The 22,253-nt window shown below is 41.0% G+C and overlaps 1 protein-coding gene across 1 annotated transcript in view; it reads left to right on the top strand.

Moving 5' to 3' along the window:
* wdr18 (WD repeat domain 18) overlaps positions 1 to 20,348 on the top strand; it is a 58,823-nt gene extending 38,475 nt beyond the window's left edge. Inside the window, exons 8-10 of the mRNA XM_087783352.1 lie at positions 18,878 to 19,038; positions 19,782 to 19,850; positions 19,982 to 20,348. Coding sequence (XP_087639478.1) covers positions 18,878 to 19,038; positions 19,782 to 19,850; positions 19,982 to 20,110 — 359 coding nt within the window. The 3' untranslated portion in view covers positions 20,111 to 20,348. The remainder of the gene's footprint in view (positions 1 to 18,877; positions 19,039 to 19,781; positions 19,851 to 19,981) is intronic.
* The last annotated feature ends 1,905 nt before the right edge of the window (positions 20,349 to 22,253 follow it).

Genomic DNA, 22,253 nt, shown 5'->3' with positions numbered 1-22,253 from the left:
TAAAACAACTTTCCCAGAGTCATGATCAACAAGAACACACGTTTTTTTAAGTCATAAAGAAATGACATCTATATCCGATGACTTGAGGTTTGGAACTTTTTATCCTGGATGTCCTTGATCGTCGGCTCGTGTCTGAATTATTCATCGTTTGTTGTCCTAATGACCCGAGCGCTCTTTTTTATTGACCCGCTGCGATGTTAATGGAGAGTCATGTCTGCTCGACTGCTAATCCAGACGGCAGGTCAAATATTCGGGGGCGCCCGAAACACGGGACGTTTGACCTCCCAGAACTTCTGAGATGAGAGTGTGATCCTATTATGGAGTGTGTTGTGTGATCTGTAATTGGAAAGGATGGGACGTCCCTCACCCACCCTGGTGTTCCCGCTGATGGTGATTGATACTCCATCCGTTAACTCACCGGTGGATCTGTGTTTGGTCCCGGAGGAGACCCCCGGGGAGGTTTTTTCTTCCTCTCGGCAGTCACACAACAGTGGGTCATTTGAAAGAGCCCATTACCTTTGTGCGCCTTGGATCCGAGTCAAGGGGCGGCGCCCGTCTTTTTTAATCTTGTACCAAATCCAACAATGCAATTTCTTAAACAGCATTTTAATGCTATTGTAAATTCAGTTTTTAGATGCGTTCCCTTTTCGAGGTCATAAATATCACAAGGTTTGAGCCGAGCTGCCGCAAATGTCACGTACGTTTCTCACTTGTTAACTTAATTAAACGAAGTAAAGCATTAATTAACGGGAACTTTCATGTCAGGGTTTGATTCTGTGCCAGTTTCACTTTTTAATGCCCTTGAGTTTCTTGAAGTCGAAGTTGTGACGATATTAACAATCCTGTAGGTTAAGGTTGATGGAAGCCACTTGATACTGAACTCAAATGCTTTCTTTTTGAAACTGTAAGTTCGATTCAACTTTACTTTTGGAGTAATTTTCTTGCACAATCATATAGTAATAACAATGTACCAGAGGAAGTAATCTGATCTCCAGCTGGGTCCTCAAATGTGATGAAGGATTCTTCACACAGTGAGATGCAACACAACCTTTGCTACTTTTCTATTCGTTCACAGTGTGTTGCTCAACCAACTTCTTGAGTACTACTGACCGCACAAAATCAGGTTGCATTGCTGTAGTTTTTCTTTTCCATGCAGCAAATATAATAAAAGTATGATTATCAGATGCTTTGAACCAAGTCAGTGTCTTCAAATCTTATGATTGATTTATACGATTAGTTTTGATTTGCTTGGATCATGCTGTGGCGTCAAGTTGAAGTTAAAAGATGGTGCAGGAAATGAGTTATAAAAGTAAAGTGCAGCTGATTAATTTCAAAACTATAACGGCAGATGTTAAGTCGCTTTAAACTGTACTTCACATTACTTGATAATGTCAAGTCAAATATCTAAATGTGCGTTCACACCTAATGCTACGATTAGACTGTGATTGTTCGTTGTTTTTTCTGACAACAATGCAACTTCCTGCCGCTTCAGTGAGTTTCATTCTTGTTTTTGTTAATATGTTCTCCCTCTCAAAGTTTGCCTTTTTTTTAAATTCAGGGTGTAATTCGGCCATGATTATTGCAGATTTTCAGAATTTTTACGTGATGATTCTGTAACAAAGATATCGCTGCTTACCCTGTATTTCTGTATAGCAACAGTTGTCACTCGTGAGTAATCTCTACATTGACTTTACAAATAAAGAAGTCACATTCATCAAGTATATTTTAACAAACTTCTTTAATGGACATTTTTTTGAAAGTCCATTAAAAAATATGTGGCACAATGTGCAGGAGTGGTCCGGAAGGGAGCCTGTCTGGAGTGTGTATGTTCTCCCTGTGTCGCTTGGGTTTACTCCGGGGACTCCGGTTTCCTGCCACAGTCCAAAAACATACAGACGTTGATTGAAAACTTGGGAAAATTCTCCTTAGGTATGAGTGTGTGTGTGTGTGAATGGTTGTGTTTTTGTGTGTCCTGAGACAGACTGGAGTCCTGTCCAGGGTGTCCCCCGCCTCTCGCCTGGAGAAACTGGGATAGACTCCAGCCCCCGCAACACCCATAAGGGATTAGGTGGCGCCGAAAATGAATGGAAATCCATTAAAAACATTTGTTTTTCCTCACAAAAAGTCCCAAAAATAATGGAAAAAGTCCCAAGTTTTACTCATGAGGGCTGCATGTATATAGTAAAATGGCTCTGTTGTGTATTTTTATCCACTAACTTTCAAAGAAACGTGTCGGACTTCATTTCGTTTGAGTTGCTAAAAAACTCTGGTGGTAACACGTTCATCTTTGTGTACCAACAGCCCTCGGAATCCTAATGAGACTCCATTATAAGCAGCGCATGCTGTTGTTCCGAACTTCAAGTTGTTGATTCAAATCCCAGTCGAGCGCGGAGCCTCGTGGGAGACGTGTTGCCGGCATCCCAAACCAAGTGTGTGCAGACTTCAGCCGTCAAGTTAGCGCTTGTTTGCCTCCGAATGAAGTGAGAATAATGACCTCGGGACCCAGCGGGGGGGAGACGGCTGTGTCTCCACATCAGTGGATGGAGATTACAGGGACAGAAGAGTGGGATGACGCCTGCTGTGATTTAAAAGATGTTATTTCAAATCATCTTATCTGAGAGGAACACAGGCCCAGTTGATAAATCTATCGCCGTTTCATGCTACAAATCTTTTATTCAAGAATTCCAGCAGTTTCCGTCGAGTCCTCCACTTACCTTTGATGAGATTAAGTCATTTAAGTCCGAGTGTTTTCCGAAGTCCTTTCAAGGTTTATCCACATATTTGAATCGACAGTTGTGTCCAAAGCAGAAGATATACGAGCATATCTCCGATTCATCGTTCTGGGAAATGCAGATTATTCTGTAGAATTGTAACAACACGAGGTCTTCATGATGATCCAGACGATGCATTAGAAATGCCACACAAGTCAGATAAAACAAATTAACTTATTTTATGGTTTTATTCTGTACTGACACCAGAGAAAATCATTTTTTTCATAAACACTTGCGATAAAAGTTTCTGTCCGTGAGGAAGTTAGACTTTTTGTGTTGAATACGTTGATGATAAAGAGCTTTTGTTTTGAACCTATGAGCAAAAGGAGAAAACTCTTGTGGTGATTTCTAAATTGTACCGCAAAACAACACAACAACAGTAATAACACAATTGAAACACAACTTAATAACTTGTTTCAATTGTATAAAAGTGTTGTCAAGTGTCAGTGATAGTGTTTCAACGACTGGTTGATCAGTGTTAAAAAGTAGTAGAAGAAGAAGCTGTCGAGTCATTTCCTGTTAGTGTGTAGTAGCAGAGTTTGATTTGAGACAGTACTACACTGTTGACATTTGAGCACTGTCTTACAGTGTACTGTAAATGCTTTCACTTCACCAATAGTGGCCCTCTTTGAAAAAGTTTGGACACCACTGCTGTAGAATCTTCCACAGTTCATGCAACATTGGGTTTGAGTATCAATGTTTGACTCAACAAATGCTAAAGCTAGTTTATCCACATGATTCATGTTGTGCTCAACAAAAGTGTATGAACGAGTTCAGGGTCAGTATTTGAGACCTCTAGAGGCTCATCTTGACCTTTAAAGTATATATTTTATTGAGTATTGTTTTGATTGATTAAGTGCTTTGTGACCCTGGTCTGGAAAAGCGCTATATAAATAAAAATTACTTACTTACTTACTTATCATTGAATATACAGCACTTATGAATCTACTCTTTTTCAATTGTGTGGTTAGTGACGAGCGAAGACAACTGAGCTCCAGTTGCTACATTAAAATGAACAAACATTTTTGTCTAGAACTCTAAAAAGGAACAGATTAATCTGAAAATAATCCCAACAATAGTCGACATGAGGAGAGTGAGTAGAACATGAGTTTTAATTTTGGGGGAATTATCACCAAATTAATTATCATCGTATATCTCGTTTCGCCATGTTTTTACGACAACTAGATTCGGACAAAATTATAGCGTAGAACACGATCTGGGATAAAAGCGATCCGTTTGCGCGTTGCATTCAAAATACACAACTTTATTTATAAAGCCAGTGACATACGAGTTACTTCGAGTCTCAAAGCATCGATTTCATGAAAGATATGAGGAGAAATAATTGTGGCTATAAATTCTACTGGTTAAAGCAAGATAAATATTAAGACGTTCCAGGGAAAGTTTTTGTTGGCCAACATGTCCGTTGACGTTTAGAAACATGACGTGAGTTGTTTGTTTGTGTCGATGATCGTAATAAAAAAGTTTGTCCGGCAAAACACTGGTTTATTTTGGAAGCTCCCAGTTCATCACAGGTTAAATAATTGATTGACTGATGGAACGACTTTATTAATCCCTCTGGAGATCTCCTTTGGGAAATTGTGTCATGTTTCAACTGAACTCTTGAAAACATCCTGAGGATACGTTCCTGGATCGCGCAGATTTCCCGGATCACGTACCGACAAATCCTTCTGCCCTTAAAGTTTCCGGAACAATTGTCATTTAATTAGCTATTTTTGCTCTGGTTTAATGCTACGTGATTTACCGAGAACACGGTCTGAATGACTTTTCACGTGTCCTTGCGATGGCAAACAAATCGGGAATACTGATGCTTTATTTGTTTTTCAAATGGGAGATTAACGGAGCAGATCTGACATCCCAGAATCCTGGAGTTACGGACCGTCATTTTGCCTAATGCCGAGGTCACCTGAAGGTCCTTCTTTTTCTGTTTGCTTTTCAGTCCTGGTCCCTGAGGAGTGTGTGCAGCTCCATGTTTTATTCAGCTGCTCGGCTGCAGCGGCGGCTTCGCTGGAGGAATCCACGGATTCAAAGTCAGCACTGATCTGTGTGATCACTTCCCCTGAGCAAGACGCCACCGAGCCCGAGGGCCCGAGTCCCCGGAGCGCCTCATTAAATATTAATTCTAAAGTCAATATGGACCAAGTGATATTAAAAAAAAGATTCACCTGGTGAGGTTGTGGCTCTTCCTGGTGTTTCACTGACTCGTCTGCAAACATTTGGAGACCATTAGAGTTCGGATGAAGTAGATGTTGTGTGTTGAGCTGGTTGTTGGTCCGTCATTGATCTGGATTGTGTTGGTTTTATCGACAATTAAAATAAAATACATGTTGCCCTTAAATTAGTGCGTCATCATAAAGGAAGTTCCTTGAATGATGGAGAGTTGTCATCAATCCTAGAAGTCTCCATCTCCAGGGGACTCGCTGTATAAACAAAGCAGGGCGTGATAACAGCTGGCTCGAGGAGGAGTGAAGCCATTATTACGTCATAATGGACTCTCGTAACCTCTCGTTCGCCCAGATTTCAGAGCAACTTTATAAAGTAATAAGTTGAAAACATGGTCATGATGAGGAACTTACTGTATCTTGGAGAGAAAGACTTCAACATTGAAGACATGTGAGTCAGGAGAGTTGGAGTTTAAAGTTGTGGATTCCACTCGATTGAAACACTAAAATATATATACACATCTATCCACATTGTGCCGTACGATAAAATGTATTTTTAGTCCATATCTTTCAGCAGTCTGTGATAAGCATCCTTCACCAGATGGACCAGTGAAAGAACGTGAGGGTCTAAATTATGGGATGGATGGAGCTCAGTACAGGATGTTCAGTCCTGAGGACTTGGTGTCGGTCTGTCCTGGTGAAGAAGAAGGAGTTGATCTAAATGACTGTTATCTCCTGCTCATGTCATTTGGTTATTGCCCAAGTTTCGTGACCTCATGTGTGAATAGAAAGTTGTCTCTTTACTTCCACTGCCGACCCTTCAACCTGACCCCGGGTCAGGTGCACGTTCAGTAGAACATCAATGAAACATAAGAAACAGATGATTTAGGTCCAGTTACCGTATTTTCGGACTATAAGTCGCACTTTTATCATAGTTTGTCCGGGGGTGCGATTTATACTCTGGAGCGACTTATGTGTGAAATTATTATCACATTATTACCGGTATATCATTTCACATGTTATTTTCACACTAAACCGCAAGAGGGCGCTCTAGACCTGTGTTGATAATTTCAACGTAGAAGAGGAAGCGCCGCATCTTCTACCCCCGGAGTTAGTTAGTTGTTTAAAAGTGACACGAGGATGAAGATTTCATCGAGTTATTTGGAGTTACACGGATGGTTTGGTAAACTTCATGTTATTTATAATATAGTTCTCTGAATAACTCTTCATATGTTATGTTAACATACCAGGTTCTCAGTTCATGTAACGTAACGTACAATTATTCAGCTGTTGTTGCCTCTATTTTTATTTTAAATTGTCTTTCAAGATCACATGTCTGTTCTTGGTGTTGGATTTTATCAAATCAATTTCCCCCAAAAATGCGACTTATACTCCAGTGCGACTTATATATGTTTTTTCCTTCTTTATTATGCATTTTATGTCTGGAGCGACTTGTACTCCGGAGCCACTTATAGTCCGGAAAATACGGTAGTTCTTATTCTGTTTGAAAATTCTTCTCTTCATACGTCACCATGAGATCTGGTATGTTAAGAAGGACATACTTAATTAAATCACTAAGACCTTTTCTCCATAATAACACAAACCCAAACGCTTCCGCTCGCCATGCAAATGAGTTTCATGTTTCCTGAATTATCAGTCGACGCGGCGTCTACAGTCATTACCTCCAACAACTTCCTGTCTCCCGAGAGGTTTGTTGTCAACCCCGCGCACAAATGGATCTCCGGGAGGAAACTTAATTTGAAGGAATCCCAGGACGGAGGGGTTTGACGAGCCAGATCTGAAGAGTGGTTTGACGGGATTTTTTCAGGTGTTTTTATCTGAGGGTTCGGTCGAAAGGCCGGCGTCGAGTCTTGGGCGCGAGTCGTTGAACGTGGCGTGAGCAGCCGAGCGTACCTTTCGTCTGATTCCCTGATCGAAGGCAGCCACGTCGGCGCCAGTTTTTCTGGCGAGTTCCTGATAAGCTGGAAGCTCCTGTCGCTCTGGCAGGAGAACACATTATAGAGCCAGCAGATGGAAACGACGTTCGGCCGTTTGTCTCGTCTCACTCAGGTACGAGTGGAATAGATGTGAAGATTCACGTTTTTTTTTTGTTCTGGGATTCATTCACCGACAGTTTTTCTCATTTCAAAGTCGGAGGATTTAGATGATATCAAGAGAGTGAGATGTCAACGAGATGGTGAGAGCAGGAGCTTAAAATAATCGGGAACCTAATTTGTCTTGGTTTGTGAGAGAGCCATGATCTCTAAATTATATTAAGAATAATGTTTTAAATGAAGACTGATCATGTTAGCGAGACATTCTTGTTGTAAACATTTATCTTAATCCTCTCAACAGACTTGATGACTTGTGTCAAAACTCAAGAAGTTAAAACAACTCTGGAAAATGTTCCAATTCTATTCAAAGAGTAAATACTAACTCGGTTACAATACTAGATGGTTCTTAGTTACTTTAAGTTACTTTCTAAGTAACTACCGTATTTTCCGGACTATAAGTGGCTCCGGAGTACAAGTCGCTCCAGCCATAAAAGGCATAATAAAGAAAGAAAAAACTTATATAAGTCGCACTGGAGTATAAGTCGCATTTTTGGGGGAAATTGATTTGATAAAATCCAACACCAAGAACAGACATGTCATCTTGAAAGACAATTCAAAATAAAAATAGAGGCAACAACAGGCTGAATAATTGTACGTTACGTTACAGAACTATAGTATAAATAACTAAGAAGTTTACCAAACCATCCGTGTAACTCCAAATAACTCAAACCCAATGACATCTTCATCCTCGTGTCACTTTTAAACAACTAACTAACTCCGGAGGTAGAAGATGCGGCGCTTCCTCTTCTACGTCGAAATTATCAACACAGGTCTAGAGCGCCCTCTTGTGGTTTAGTGTGAAAATAACATGTGAAATGATATACCTGTAATAATGTGTTAATAATTTCACACATAAGTCGTTCCAGAGTATAAGTCGCACCCCCGGACAAACTATGAAAAAAAACTGCCACTTATAGTCCGGAAAATACGGTAGTTACTATGGAAAGTAACTTTTTTTGTAAGAGAGGGATGAAGGTAAAAGTGTTTCGGGTCAGTGTAAGTTTGGCTGCTGTGATTAAACAATTCAGAAAACGTGTAATGTAACACGTTAATGTAACGCGTAATTGTAAAACGTTATTGTAAAACGTTAATGCAACACGTTACTCCCAACACTGGTTACGAAAGAGATTTGAGTAGCGAAAGAGTGAAGTTAATGGGTGGATTGAAAGGAGAATCTCGAGTCTGTTTTCCTCAGAAGTTCCTACAAAGAAGGTTTCTTCCACCAGAGAAGGAGCCTGGAGAGGAAGAAGAAAGATGGAAATCACTTCCTCAATGACAGTTATCTTTGGTGGACTCGTGGTGAAGGACTCCAGGCCCGGCAGACGTCACTGAACTTTCATTAACTTTCTCCGGCGAAGTGATAAGAGAATCATCGTTGGAACCGCTCGACCGTGGCGGGAGGAAAAGACTTAATTGAAATGTTTTAGTAGTGAATTCGGTGAAACCTCTCGAGTCGTCGGATTGAAATCTCTTTCAAGTTCTTTTAACTCGGTTTAGCTTCGCTGGCGTCGAGCACCTGGATCTGAACCGGTTCTGCTGCTCCGTGTGTCGTGCGAGCGAGTTCCTGGACACAGATGATAATGTTGGGTAGAAAAAAGAATGGAATTTTGTCTTCTGAATATTCATGTTGGATTTTGTAACAAATATTTGTTCATACACAGATTTAAAATATATGAATTCACTGTTGATCCAACAACAACTGTGGTTGCTAGTTGATGTTTACTGTAAACAAATGAAAGTTTAATTTTGACCTTCGGTAAAGATGTCACTTATTTTCCAAACTTTGAACTTTAATCACTTTTAATGAAGATTTTCTATCAAAATGACAAGAGTAATAATAATTATAGATCCTTGGAAACACTCAGCTTTTTTTTCCATCAGGATGACGGTGAGACGTTGCCTTTAAATTTAAGAACAAAATCGATTTTTATTGTATATAAAAAAAACTTTAAAAGAATCCCGACAAATGCCACTCACCAGAGTCGTTGAACAGTAAGTTAGTACTAACTATTTGTCAAGCAGCTTTTACAGACCAGGGTCACAAGGCGCTTAAACAACAATACACAGGTAAACAATTAATTGAAATGGATCAGATCCCTGATGGAAGGTCTGACCATGAATAGATCTGAAAGTAATAATTTTAAAGTTGATCCTGAAAGAAACTGGCAGCCAGTGAAGAGTTTGAAGGAGAAATGTGAGTTCTTCTACTAGAGCGGCTCAGAATTCTTGCAGCAGAGTTTTGTATGAACTTCAGGCGAGACAGATCCTTCTTGTTTATAATATTGTTACTATTGTTACAACAGTACACACAAGAAGACACGAACACATGGATATAAAGCTCCAGATCCTGGGTTTAGAGGTCTACGGTGCACCTCAATCTTCTATCTGAGCCAACGTGTCAATGTCGTCTGTCAAAGTTCAAAGTTCAAATCCGTCTCATGAGGTCGCGAACGGATAATTTCTCCTTTTTACTTTTTACGTTTGCAAACCCTTTGTTGATTTTCGAACTCATGGAACGTGGATCCACCAGTGAATTAAGAGCTTCACCTTTTAGCTCAGCTCTTTTTTCACTACGACAACAAATTGAATAGTTTGCGTAGATTTATCTTAATTTCCTATAATTAAAGGGAGACGGTTGCTCCCAGAGTCGGATCAATGTTTTTACAACTTTTCCTAATCTCGTCCCACGTTTCCAGATCAATCAATCAATCAATCAATCAACGTCCCTTATTTACATGTCCTGCATTGATAGACAAATGTCGATACTGTTGTCAACGGTTTCCAATCCTCTTAAGGATGGATGTGTTTCCTGATGACTGTGAACTTAACTTGATATTGAAACAAACAGTGTCAGGAGGTTCTAGAGAATCTTCTCTGTATTCTGACCTTTAAGTTCACACACTTGTTTTTAATGCTCTCTGTGTGTACGGTGTGTGTGTGTATGTGTACGGTGTATGTGTGTGTTCGCGCTTCTGTCTCCGCTTTGGTCTCCTGTCGGGTTCGTGATGAAACTTTGATGCTTGTTTTATTTTCCTTCTTTTCGTCTGGTCCTCGTCTCTTCATGTTTCCATTCTCACTTCAGTCGAATATAAATCAGGTCAGAACGAACGTCAAAGAGAGAAGGATGTTCCTCCTTTTTTTCTTTTTTCTTCAGACCAGGATCAGACCAGGACCCTGCTATGGTTTGAAATGACTAATGAGAGTCAAAAGCTTAAGAAACGCTGAGAGAATATGTGGCGTCGTGACGAGCGAGTAACGGGTCGACACGTGTCGAGTCGACTATTGTCGTGTCGTACAGGATTCTAGAGAAGAAACGCTTGCTTTGTTGTCGATCTGTGATTAGAAAACATATCACACATCATCTCTTTGAACGTTTAAAAAAGAGAAAAAAGTCAGACCAGTTATTTGAGTTTATGGTCCAGTTTTATCAGTTTAAAGTCCAGTTATTTGAGTTTATGGTCCAGTTTTATCCGTTTAAAGTCCAGTTATTTGAGTTAATGGTCCAGTTTTATCAGTTTAAAGTCCAGTTATTTGAGTTTATGGTCCAGTTTTATCAGTTTAAAGTCCAGTTATTTGAGTTAATGGTCCAGTTATTTGAGTTTATGGTCCAGTTTTATCAGTTTAAAGTCCAGTTATTTGAGTTTATCTTCCAGTTTTATCAGTTTAAAGTCCAGTTATTTGAGTTAATGGTCCAGTTATTTGAGTTAATGGTCCAGTTATTTGAGTTTATGGTCCAGTTTCATCAGTTTAAAGTCCAGTTATTTGAGTTAATGGTCCAGTTATTTGAGTTTATGGTCCAGTTTTATCAGTTTAAAGTCCAGTTATTTGAGTTAATGGTCCAGTTATTTGAGTTTATGGTCCAGTTTTATCAGTTTAAAGTCCAGTTATTTGAGTTAATGGTCCAGTTATTTGAGTTAATGGTCCGGTTATTTGAGTTTATGGTCCAGTTTTATCAGTTTAAAGTCCAGTTATTTGAGTTTATCTTCCAGTTTTATCAGTTTAAAGTCCAGTTATTTGAGTTAATGGTCCAATTATTTGAGTTAATGGTCCAGTTATTTGAGTTTATGGTCCAGTTTTATCAGTTTAAAGTCCAGTTATTTGAGTTAATGGTCCAGTTTTATCAGTTTAAAGTCCAGTTATTTGAGTTAATGGTCCAGTTATTTGAGTTTATGGTCCAGTTATTTGAGTTAATGGTCCAGTTATTTGAGTTTATGGTCCAGTTTTATCAGTTTAAAGTCCAGTTATTTGAGTTAATGGTCCAGTTACTTGAGTTAATGGTCCAGTTATTTGAGTTTATGGTCCAGTTTTATCAGTTTAAAGTCCAGTTATTTGAGTTAATGGTCCAGTTACTTGAGTTAATGGTCCAGTTATTTGAGTTTATGGTCCAGTTTTATCAGTTTAAAGTCCAGTTATTTGAGTTAATGGTCCAGTTATTTGAGTTTATGGTCCATTTTTCTTTTGTTTAAAGTCAAGTTATTTGAATTTAAAGCTCAGTTCTTTGAGTTTATGGTCCAGTTATTTGAGTTTATAGTCCAGTTATTTGAGTTTATGGTCAAGTTATTTGAGTTTATAGTTCAGTTATTTGAGTTTATAGTCCAGTTATTTGAGTTTATGGTCAAGTTATTTGAGTTTATAGTTCAGTTATTTGAGTTTATAGTCCAGTTATTTGAGTTTATGGTCAAGTTATTTGAGTTTATAGTTCAGTTATTTGAGTTTATAGTCCAGTTATTTGAGTTTATGCTCCAGTTATTTAAAAAATGCTTCTATATTAGACGTACAAAGTTCAACAACATGAGATTAAAAAAAGACAATAATCTACAGCTTCAAAGTAACGATACAAACTGACAATAATCTGCGAAACCATTGGTTAATAATCCCTGCTCACTATGTAAAAGACTGTCATGGTAAACACTTTGATGATGTCATCAAAAACCGCCCTGGCACCGTGCCAACGCTGGTCATACTCTCCTGACTTGACCCGTTGAGATCTGTGTGTGTCGCTGAACAGCAGGAACTCACTGAGCGTCGTCAAGTGTCGCCTCTGAAGTGTCTTTTATTCTTCCTGGTCCAGAGAGGAAGGCGACGCTCGTGCGGGTGTTTCCACGAGCCGACCCTCCTTTTATGTGGTTTTCTAATCACCTCTTCAGAAGCCGGCTGCCGGTCCCGGGCATCACAGTCTGTCTGCGGAGGATTGACAGAAATGGGCCAATCAAAGAGCGGCTCGGCGGTTCAAAAGTTGAAGCTGGTGAATCGCTGCCGTTCTAAATTGAAGTGGAGAGTTTCTTTAAACCCTGGAGCCAAATCTGGTGACGTTCAGAGCAGAGTAAGCGATGAAATGAAAAACAAGTTTGGGTTCGCAGCCCGAGTGTTTCCCGCGATAGGTGGTGGAATCACTTTCTGGAGGATGTTTTGTTCTGCTCGTGGGCAGCGGCAGGAGGTGACGCTCTTTAGTACGAGTCGTAATGACTGCTGCATTAGTTTGTCCTCATTTAATCTGCGCCATTGTTTCCAATAGTGGAGACAAGATGTTGAAGTATTTTACCTTGTACTTTGTCTTGTGTTGTCTCTTGGTCAAGTTGACCCGAAGGCCAGAAAACAAATGTGTTTGAGGTATCCTTTGTGTTGTCTCTAGGTCAAGTTGACCCGAAGGCCAGAAAACAAATGTGATTGAGGTATCCTTTGTGTTGTCTCTGGGTCAAGTTGACCCGAAGGCCAGAAAACAAATGTGATTGAGGTATCCCTTGTGTTGTCTCTAGGTCAAGTCGACCCGAAGGCCAGAAAACAAATGTGATTGAGGTATCCCTTGTGTTGTCTCTTGGTCAAGTTGACCCGAAGGCCCGAAAACAAATGTGATTGAGGTATCCCTTGTGTTGTCTCTTGGTCAAGTTGACCCGAAGGCCCGAAAACAAATGTGATTGAGGTATCCTTTGTGTTGTCTCTAGGTCAAGTTGACCCGAAGGCCAGAAAACAAATGTGTTTGAGGTATCCCTTGTGTTGTCTCTTGGTCAAGTTGACCCGAAGGCCAGAAAACAAATGTATTTGAGGTATCCCTTGTGTTGTCTCTTGGTCAAGGTGACCCGAAGGCCAGAAAACAAACGTGTTTGTGGTATCCCTTGTGTTGTCTCTAGGTCAAGGTGACCCGAAGGCCCGAAAACAAATGTTTTTGTGGTATTCCTGGTGTTGTCTCTGGGTCAAGTTGACCCACAGGTCTGAAAACAAATCTGTTTGTGGTATCCCTTGTGTTATCTCTAGGTCAAGGTGACCCGAAGGCCCGAAAACAAATGTTTTTGTGGTATTCCTGGTGTTGTCTCTGGGTCAAGTTGACCCACAGGTCTGAAAACAAATGTTTTTGTTGTATCCCTTGTGTTGATGACGATGAAACCTACCCTTGACTTTTTTTTCCAAGCGGTGTCGTGTTTGACATTATCTGGTGACACGATAAAAAGGTACTTTCTAAATTGTGTTCAAATTTTCTTCATAAAATTCCTTCCTTTTTCGCAGAACAAGCGTCATAAAGAGATTCTTGCTCAACAAATCTGAGCTCATTTTTAAACATCACAACGCTAGAAGTCAAGCGTGGGTTTCGAACCTGCGACTCCAAAAGATGTCACTCACTGTGTGAGTTAATGAGGTTCAGACCCCTCGGCAAACAAACTCTTATACAGACCGATTGTCGTGATCTTGAGATGTAGAGAAATACTTTTTTAAACTCCAGACCTTAAAACAGAGTTGACACATTGTCAGGAAAATATGTAATTAGTTTTGATGTTGTCACATGATCGTCTATGTGTCACATGATTGGCTGAAAGTACGATCAAGTAGCTTGTTTGGTTTTTGTCTGGTGACTCTGTTATACCAGCATTTATATTGGATTTTAAACACTTTGACATTTTTATAATGAATTTTAAAAGGCTACAAATTCAAAATGATCTAAAATTTTCATTTCTAAATTGATGGATCTACTGACTCTTTCAAGAAACATCTTAAGACGTTTTTATTTGTTCATTTTCATTTTCTGGAACTCCTGTTGTGTTATCAGTTTTATCTTGACCTTTAAAGTATATACTTTATTGAATATTGTTTTGATTGTTTAAGCGCTTTGTGACCCTGGTCTAGAAAAGCGCTATACAAATAAAAATGACTTACTTACTTACTTACTTAAATTATTGAAATTAGAATATCAAACTCTATCTGTGAATTTTTAAAAAATCAATTTAGAATCTTTTTCGATTATTTAAAAAATCCAACCTTTTAATATTCAAATTATTTATTTTAATTTTATTTATTTTAAAAAAGAGATGTTAAATTCGACCGTTCAACTGCACTGATCTACTTCCACAGTTTCTAAACACTTTAAATGGCTAAATAATGTGATTAAAATCCTGTGTTTTGTGTCACTGTTTCTTAGCTAACATTAATAGTGATTAGTTTCAACAAACGTTCTCTCAGTTCTACGTTTGCTCGTGCCTCAGAGCTTCATGGCCGGTGGTTCTGAAACTAACTTTTGTTCCCCTCGGTTCCTCCGGACGTGTTTTTGTTGGTCGACCCTTTTTTTTAAACCTTCGTGCAGCAGCTCCGCCGGTGAAAAGGTTAACGCTCGTTGACTCGAGCTCCCTTTATGTGATGAGCTCCGATAATGTTGGGCTGAATTTGATCTCGTACTTAAACAGGCGGCGGCTCGGATGGGTCCGCGGGCTCCTCGCTCGGGTTATTTCAGGTTAGCAATTGAAGAAGATTCCTCCTCGCTTTGATCTGCGGGACGCCGGCGGGCTCGGGTTCGTCTCGCCCGTGATGTCACCGTGTCAGCTGACGACTTCCTTTTCACCGGCGCATACCAGCCTTTCTTTTTCCTCCTGACGCATGAATCATCACCTGCTGGTTCCGTTCCCAATCCCGGGTGTTTGCGAGCGAAGCCCGAGTTCAATCCACAGAATTGCAACAGAAAACGAGTGAATTGATTCTTCACCTCCGAGAGAAACGGTGGAGGAAGAACCAGAGGCAGGATTTCATCATGGTTCTGATACACGGGATTAAGGAGAGGACTTTAGAATCCGGCGTGACCGGACGCCGTGAGGATGGATCCGGTGTTGGCGCAGGAAAACCATCCTGTGACATCAGAAGAATCCAAAGCGAGGGATGAAGAAATCATACAGTGGATTTATTCCCGAGCTCACCTTCTCAAGTGGATGAAAACACCGGCTTGTAAAAGCTCTTCTTCATCATCGTGGTTTTGAGGAGACGCTGTCGGACCTTGAATAGACCGAAAAACGACATTTGGTTTTGTGCAGTTTAGCGAAAAAGATTAGCAACGTGTTGATATCGTTGTCCACCAGGGGGCTTCAGAACCATCTGACCACTCTTGAAATGATGAATGAAGCGTAAAGAGTTCATGATCCTCCACCGAGAAGCTTCGGGTTCCACCAGGTGCGAGTCAAACCGGTCACGACGGCTACAAGGATTTTGTGGAAGATGCTAATGTCAGCGTTTCAAGACGTGGACAAGCGTCAACGAAACATGGACCTCACGGAGACGAGGGCGATGAGTTCGAGGCGCGTAGGAAAAACACAATCATCCTTAGACTATCCGACGAAACACTAATACACAAGTTCAACAGTAGAGCTTGGAGACCTGCAGTCCTGCTACAGTAGAGTTCACCATGTGGGTCCTTATTCAAGTGGTTTCAAAGTGAATCCACTGGACTTTGGAGTTGTAGGAGGACGTTTCACTTCTCATCCGAGAAGCTTCTTCAGTTCTAATGAGCTGGAGTTAGGAGCCAGTCTACATCCTTCTAAGGGCAGGAACAGTGACCACTAGGAGGAGTTTGAGTCAATGTATCGGCTGAAATCCTGTCAGGTTTCTAGGACCTGGTGAGGGTCGTGAACACCTGAGGAGGGTTGTCCGAGTTTGTCCGAGAGGTTCCTTCAGTTCCAAATGCACTGGAGTTAGGAGCCAGTATGATACATCAGTGAAGGTCAACAACCCTCTCCGGTCTGTCCGTGAAGGTTCTCCTTCATCAGGGTCAGTGCATTTGGAACTGAAGAAACTTCTTGGATGAGAAGTGAAACCTCCTAAAACTCTACACAGTCCAGTTGAGTCGCTTTCGAAACACTTGGACCACCATGACCCTGATGAAGGAGAACCTTCACGGACAGAGCAGAGAGGGCTGTTGACCCCTTACTGCCCGGCCAGGTGTGACCCACGAATGATCCCAGTTGGGGTTCCTAAGGAGAGAGCCAAGAGATGCCTGAGACCTCCACCTCCGTTGAGAGAAGCTAGTGGAGATGTTCTCCTGAACTCCCTCTTTCAAACCATCTTCGTTCGAGCCCAGAGCAGGATAAACTGGCTCCTGACTCCAGCGCATTTTGGAACCGAAGGAACCTCTCGGCTTGAAAGGTTTGAAACGTTTCCCTAGAACTCGACACACCAGCGTCCGTCCGAGCAAAGATTCAAGCAGGAAGCGTTCATACAAGATAAGAGAGAGAGACTGTTATTCACCTGCACTTCCATCTCACCATGTTGAGCGGAGGTTTTAGAAATCCTGCCTCGATCGCCGCACTCGGTTAATGTTGTTTGTATTATCTCCGCGGCGGTGGGCGGAACATTTGTGGGGTCAATTGCCCCCCGGCGGCCATGTTGGCTCTCAGTGGGGGGGGGGGGGCACGCCCCGAAGACTTTCCTGCCGAGCCCTTTTTCTTTAAACACCCAATTCTCAAGTCCCGTCAGCGGCTTATTACCTTTAATTCGGCGCCGACACAGCGGAGGCTTCTTAGCCACGAGCTAATTAAAAAGTGAGCGACAAACGAAGGCTCTCGTGGATCCAGGTGCGGCGGCGACGACCCCAGGAAAGTGAATTACGTTCTGAAGTGAGACGTTCACACGACGTGATGAAAAGGAGTCGCTCGTGCGTCAACGATGAATGATGGAGTCGGACCGTCATGGATGATTCCAGGGGGTTCGGCTCCATCGCTTCGTCTCCAGAGGTTCGTCATCGTTCCACACGTCTGTCGCCGGACGGTTCCCATGAATACGAGTTCGTTCGTTCGTTCGTTCGTTGACTCGCTGCTGGTGATGAAAGTCAGAGAAGAGATTCTCACGTCATCGCCGTCTTTCATCTCTTCGCTCTCTAATCCCAGTGTTTGTTTTCTTCCATCACTTCGCTCCTGACGCTTGTCTATTGATCTGAGCCGGACGACCCGGTCTGACCCAAAATCCCCCGTTCGTGGCATTTATTTACTTCCCGACGCTCGTCTGAAGTTCCTCCGCTGAGGATTTCATCATCTGGTGATGAAGTGATACAGCAGGAGATCCTTCTGCAGATAATGTTCCAGTCGTTCAAGCGTTTATTGAAAAAACCAAGAGTCAGAGTGAAGACGTGATTTGAAAGTTCCTCTAATGTGTTGTTGTGATGTGTGACTCTATTGTATCTGTGTGTGTGTGTTGTTGTGATGTATGACTCTATTGTATCATCAGTGTGTGTGTGTTGTTGTGATTTGTGACTCTATTGTATCATCAGTGTGTGTGTGTTGTTGTGATGTGTGACTCTATTGTATCTGTGTGTTGTTGTGATGTGTGACTCTATTGTATCTGTGTGTGTGTGTTGTTGTGATGTGTGACTCTATTGTATCTGTGTGTGTGTGTTGTTGTGATGTGTGACTATTGTATCTGTGTGTGTGTGTGTTGTTGTGATGTGTGACTCTATTGTATCTGTGTGTGTGTGTGTTGTTGTGATGTGTGACTCTATTGTATCTGTGTGTGTGTGTTGTTGTGATGTGTGACTATTGTATCTGTGTGTGTGTGTTGTTGTGATGTGTGACTCTATTGTATCATCAGTGTGTGTGTGTTGTTGTGATTTGTGACTCTATTGTATCATCAGTGTGTGTGTGTTGTTGTGATGTGTGACTCTATTGTATCTGTGTGTGTGTGTTGTTGTGATTTGTGACTCTATTGTATCATCAGTGTGTGTGTGTTGTTGTGATGTGTGACTCTATTGTATCTGTGTGTTGTTGTGATGTGTGACTCTATTGTATCTGTGTGTGTGTGTTGTTGTGATGTGTGACTCTATTGTATCTGTGTGTGTGTGTTGTTGTGATGTGTGACTATTGTATCTGTGTGTGTGTTGTTGTGATGTGTGACTCTATTGTATCTGTGTGTGTGTGTGTTGTTGTGATGTGTGACTCTATTGTATCTGTGTGTGTGTGTTGTTGTGATGTGTGACTATTGTATCTGTGTGTGTGTGTTGTTGTGATGTGTGACTCTATTGTATCTGTGTGTGTGTGTTGTTGTGATGTGTGACTCTATTGTATCATCAGTGTGTGTGTGTTGTTGTGATGTGTGACTCTATTGTATCATCAGTGTGTGTGTTGTTGTGATGTGTGACTCTATTGTGTCATTAGTGTGTGTTTGTACAAAACTCTCTTCATTGAAATATTGACATTAGAAAATGATCTTAATCTCCGCCCACTGAAAACACTTTCTGGAGATGAAATCTTGTTGACCATAACCACACTCACTCTGCTGTGATTGGTCAAGCATGGAGGTTTGTCAACGTGCATCATCAATCCAGGAAGTCTCCACCACCCAGGGACTCATTGGATAAACAAAGCGGGGCGTGATTACAACTGGCTGGAGGAGGAGTGAAGCCATTATTACATCATAATGGACTCTCGTAACCTCTCGTTCGTCCAGATTTCAGAGCAACTTTATAAAGTAATGAGTTGAAAACATGGTCATGATGAGGAACTTACTGTGTCTTGAAGAGGAAGATTCAACTTCCGTCTACTCGCCTCTAATGAATCCTGTCTGTTCTCTCCAGGTCCGGTGACGAACGCCTTCATCATGGTGGCTCCGGCGAACATGTTCCTCCCCGACAGTCGTCCCGCCGTCCCCTTACCTCGGTTCAGTCGACACGTCCACACGACCGAGGGAGCCGAGGACTCCGGAGAAGTTTGCATCCGGCTGGGACTCTACGCACAGGTGAGCAGGGGCAGGTAGATGAGAAGCAGAAGAAAGTAGGCGTGTGATGATGTCAAAGTTAGCCTAAAATTCACATTTTCTACTCGCCCTCATGTCGATTATTTTCAGACTAATCTGTTCTGAGTTATAGACAAAAATGTTTGTTCATTTTAATGTAGCGACTGGAGCTCAGTTGTCTTCGTCTTCATCTTCGTCCAAAAAGACACTTAAAAACATCCAAATACCTCCAAATACAGCTCGTCTGTAACGTCCATCTTGGATTGAAGCCTCGACAAGAATAATTGTTCATGAAAAACTTAAATAAGTCTATATTTTACACTCGGTTGTGGCAGTTATTTAAATAATACGAGGTCTATAAACCAGAAGTACTTCGGGTAAATATCGCGATCGCTTCCAGTGTATACAGTAGGCTTTACGTACTCTGGAAACGCTTGCAATATTTACCTGATAGTTACACTTGAAGACAAAAATGTTTGTTCATTTTAATGTAGCTGGTGTGGGACGTCCATCTTGTATTGAAGCTCCACATGAGAAGAACCTAAACAAGTTTATATTTAAAGATTGTTTTTAGCATTTATTTGACACTTTGTTAAAATCTTAAAAACATCAGTTCTTAAAGCTTTTGTTCCACATTTACTTTCGTTTAATGTTTCCTTGAAGTTCCTTTCATTCTCAGGTGGTCATAATGTTATGATTTCCAGCGTGTGGCGCGACCGTGTTAAAGTGTTGTACTCGTGTCTCAGGAGGAGGGCGAGACGTACCTGCAGAAGGCAGACAAGCTCAACTCTCTGATGAACGCCGTGACCGACAAGGTGAGACGCTCGGCGGCCATGTTTGAAATACAGATGGAACCGGCGCCGTGTTCGAGGAGACGGAAGCCACTGGTTCATGTTTGTGACGACACACAGTCGCACTATTAAACTTTTATTTATTTGTTTTCCAGTCCGTGTTCGGAGACGGTGAGAACACCAAGGTGCGAGTGGCCGAGCTGGAGGAAGAAGTTCAGACGCTGAAGAAGGTCAACAAGGATTTGTACGACTTTTCCACGCAGCTGCTCACAAAGCCCACCTAGACGCACACACTCTGTTGTTTACATCCTGTTTCACACACACACACACACATTTTTATACAAGAAAACACAATCACAACACGAACAAACACACAATATATTCACTCAAAAACACAAATTTAAATCTCAAATACACACTAGTAACTGGACTGTACCACACATACACACGTACACACACACACACACACAAAAAAACACACAACAAAGTATTTTTTTTCCTAATAAAAGTTGTTTTTGCAGAGCTTCTGTTTGTGTGAGTTCCGTGTCGCCTTGCTCAAGAGTACTTGCTAGCTAACGCTAGATGCTAACGAGTTGTTACACACTTCAACAGGTACACAACCTGTGAGACGAGTGAGAGGGATTTGAACCGACGACTCTGACTCAAAGGAAACAAAGAGTCGTCACAGAGGATTAAAACCATCGCGAACACGTCCGACTCACATGAGTCAAGAGACGAAATCAAACGTTTGATTAAAAAAAACGCAGGAGTTTGAGTCGAAGGTTTGTGCGTCGGTGCCGACGATGACAACGATGTCGATGCAACACAAAGAAATGACCCGTCGACGACACACTTTGACTCACGCGTCTGAGTCGACATCATGACACCAAACTGTCACGTCTGACTTCTTCAAAGTGATCCCTTCAAGCACTGACTTCACACCCGGTCGTAGCTCCTCAAACTTAAATACTAAATAAGTTAATACTTGTGTCGCACACTCGACCAGATCCAGGACCTCAACACAAGTACTCGCTACTTAACCCGACTAGTCTACTGTTTACTGTCTCGACAGTAGGGGGAGCTAGAAACGTGTTCTATCCTTTGTAGTGCTTTAAATTTTTGTGTCGATGAAGCTTCATGAAACAGTGTCATTATCTCCTGAGTCCACTAGATGTCACTCTTTGCTCTATAATCTATCGCTTTAAAAAGCTATTCTATTGAAACCTCACATCATTTTTAGGATGAGGGCGCCCCCTACTGTCCTCTGAAGAATATGACACTGTTTCATGAAGCTTCCTCGACACATCACTACCAAAAGCCAAAAAAAGTAAAAGTGAAAAAAAAGATAGACCAAAAAAAAATAAAGCCTATTATGATGATCAATCTTTATATACTATTCACTAAAAAAATAACTTGTTTTGCTAAATATGATCTGATTATTCACTCAAGCTATTTAGAGCGGATGAAATATATTAGTGACGTGTCGATGAAGCTTCATGAAACAGTGTCATTATCTCCTGAGTCCACTAGATGTCACTCTTTGCTCTATAATCTATTGCTTTGAAAAGTTATTCTATTGAAACCTCACATGTTTTTTAAGCTGAGGGCGCCCCCTACTGTCCTCTGAAGAATATGACACTGTTTCATGAAGCTTCATCGACACATCACTACCAAAAGCCAAAAACAGTAAAGAGTAAAAGTGAAAAAAAAGATAGACCAAAAAAAAATAAAGCCTATTATGATGATCAATCTTTATATACTATTCACTAGAAAAATAACTTGTTTTGCTAAATATGATCAGATTATTCACTCCAGCTATTTAGAGCGGATGAAATATATTAGTGACGTGTCGATGAAGCTTCATGAAACAGTGTCATTATTTCCTGAGTCCACTAGATGTCAATCTTTGATCTATAATCTTATCGCTTTAAAAAGCTATTCTATTGAAACCTCACATCATTTTTAGGATGAGGGCGCCCCCTACTGTCCTCTGAAGAATATGACACTGTTTCATGAAACTTCCTCGACACATCACTACCAAAAGCCAAAAACAGTAAAAAGTAAAAGTGAAAAAAAAGATAGACCAAAAAAAAATTAACCCTATTATGATGATCAATCTTTATATACCATTCACTAAAAAAATAACTTGTTTTGCTAAATATGATCTGATTATTCACTCAAGCTATTTAGAGCGGATGAAATATATTAGTGATGTGTCGATGAAGCTTCATGAAACAGTGTCATTATCTCCTGAGGTCCACTAGATGTCACTCTTTGCTCTATAATCCATCGCTTTAAAAAGCTATTCTATTGAAGCCTCACATCATTTTTAAGCTGAGGGCGCCCCCTACGGTCCTGACACTGTTTCATGAAGCGTCATCAGTATTTTAAAGACACAAGATTGAAACGATTGTTTCTGACTCCCCT

Source organism: Callionymus lyra, chromosome 2 (genome assembly GCF_982586985.1).
Source record: "Callionymus lyra chromosome 2, fCalLyr1.hap1.1, whole genome shotgun sequence".
NCBI classification, from domain to species: domain Eukaryota; kingdom Metazoa; phylum Chordata; class Actinopteri; order Syngnathiformes; family Callionymidae; genus Callionymus; species Callionymus lyra.
Note: the sequence above shows the minus strand (reverse complement) of the source record. Positions and strands in the feature narration are given on the sequence as shown.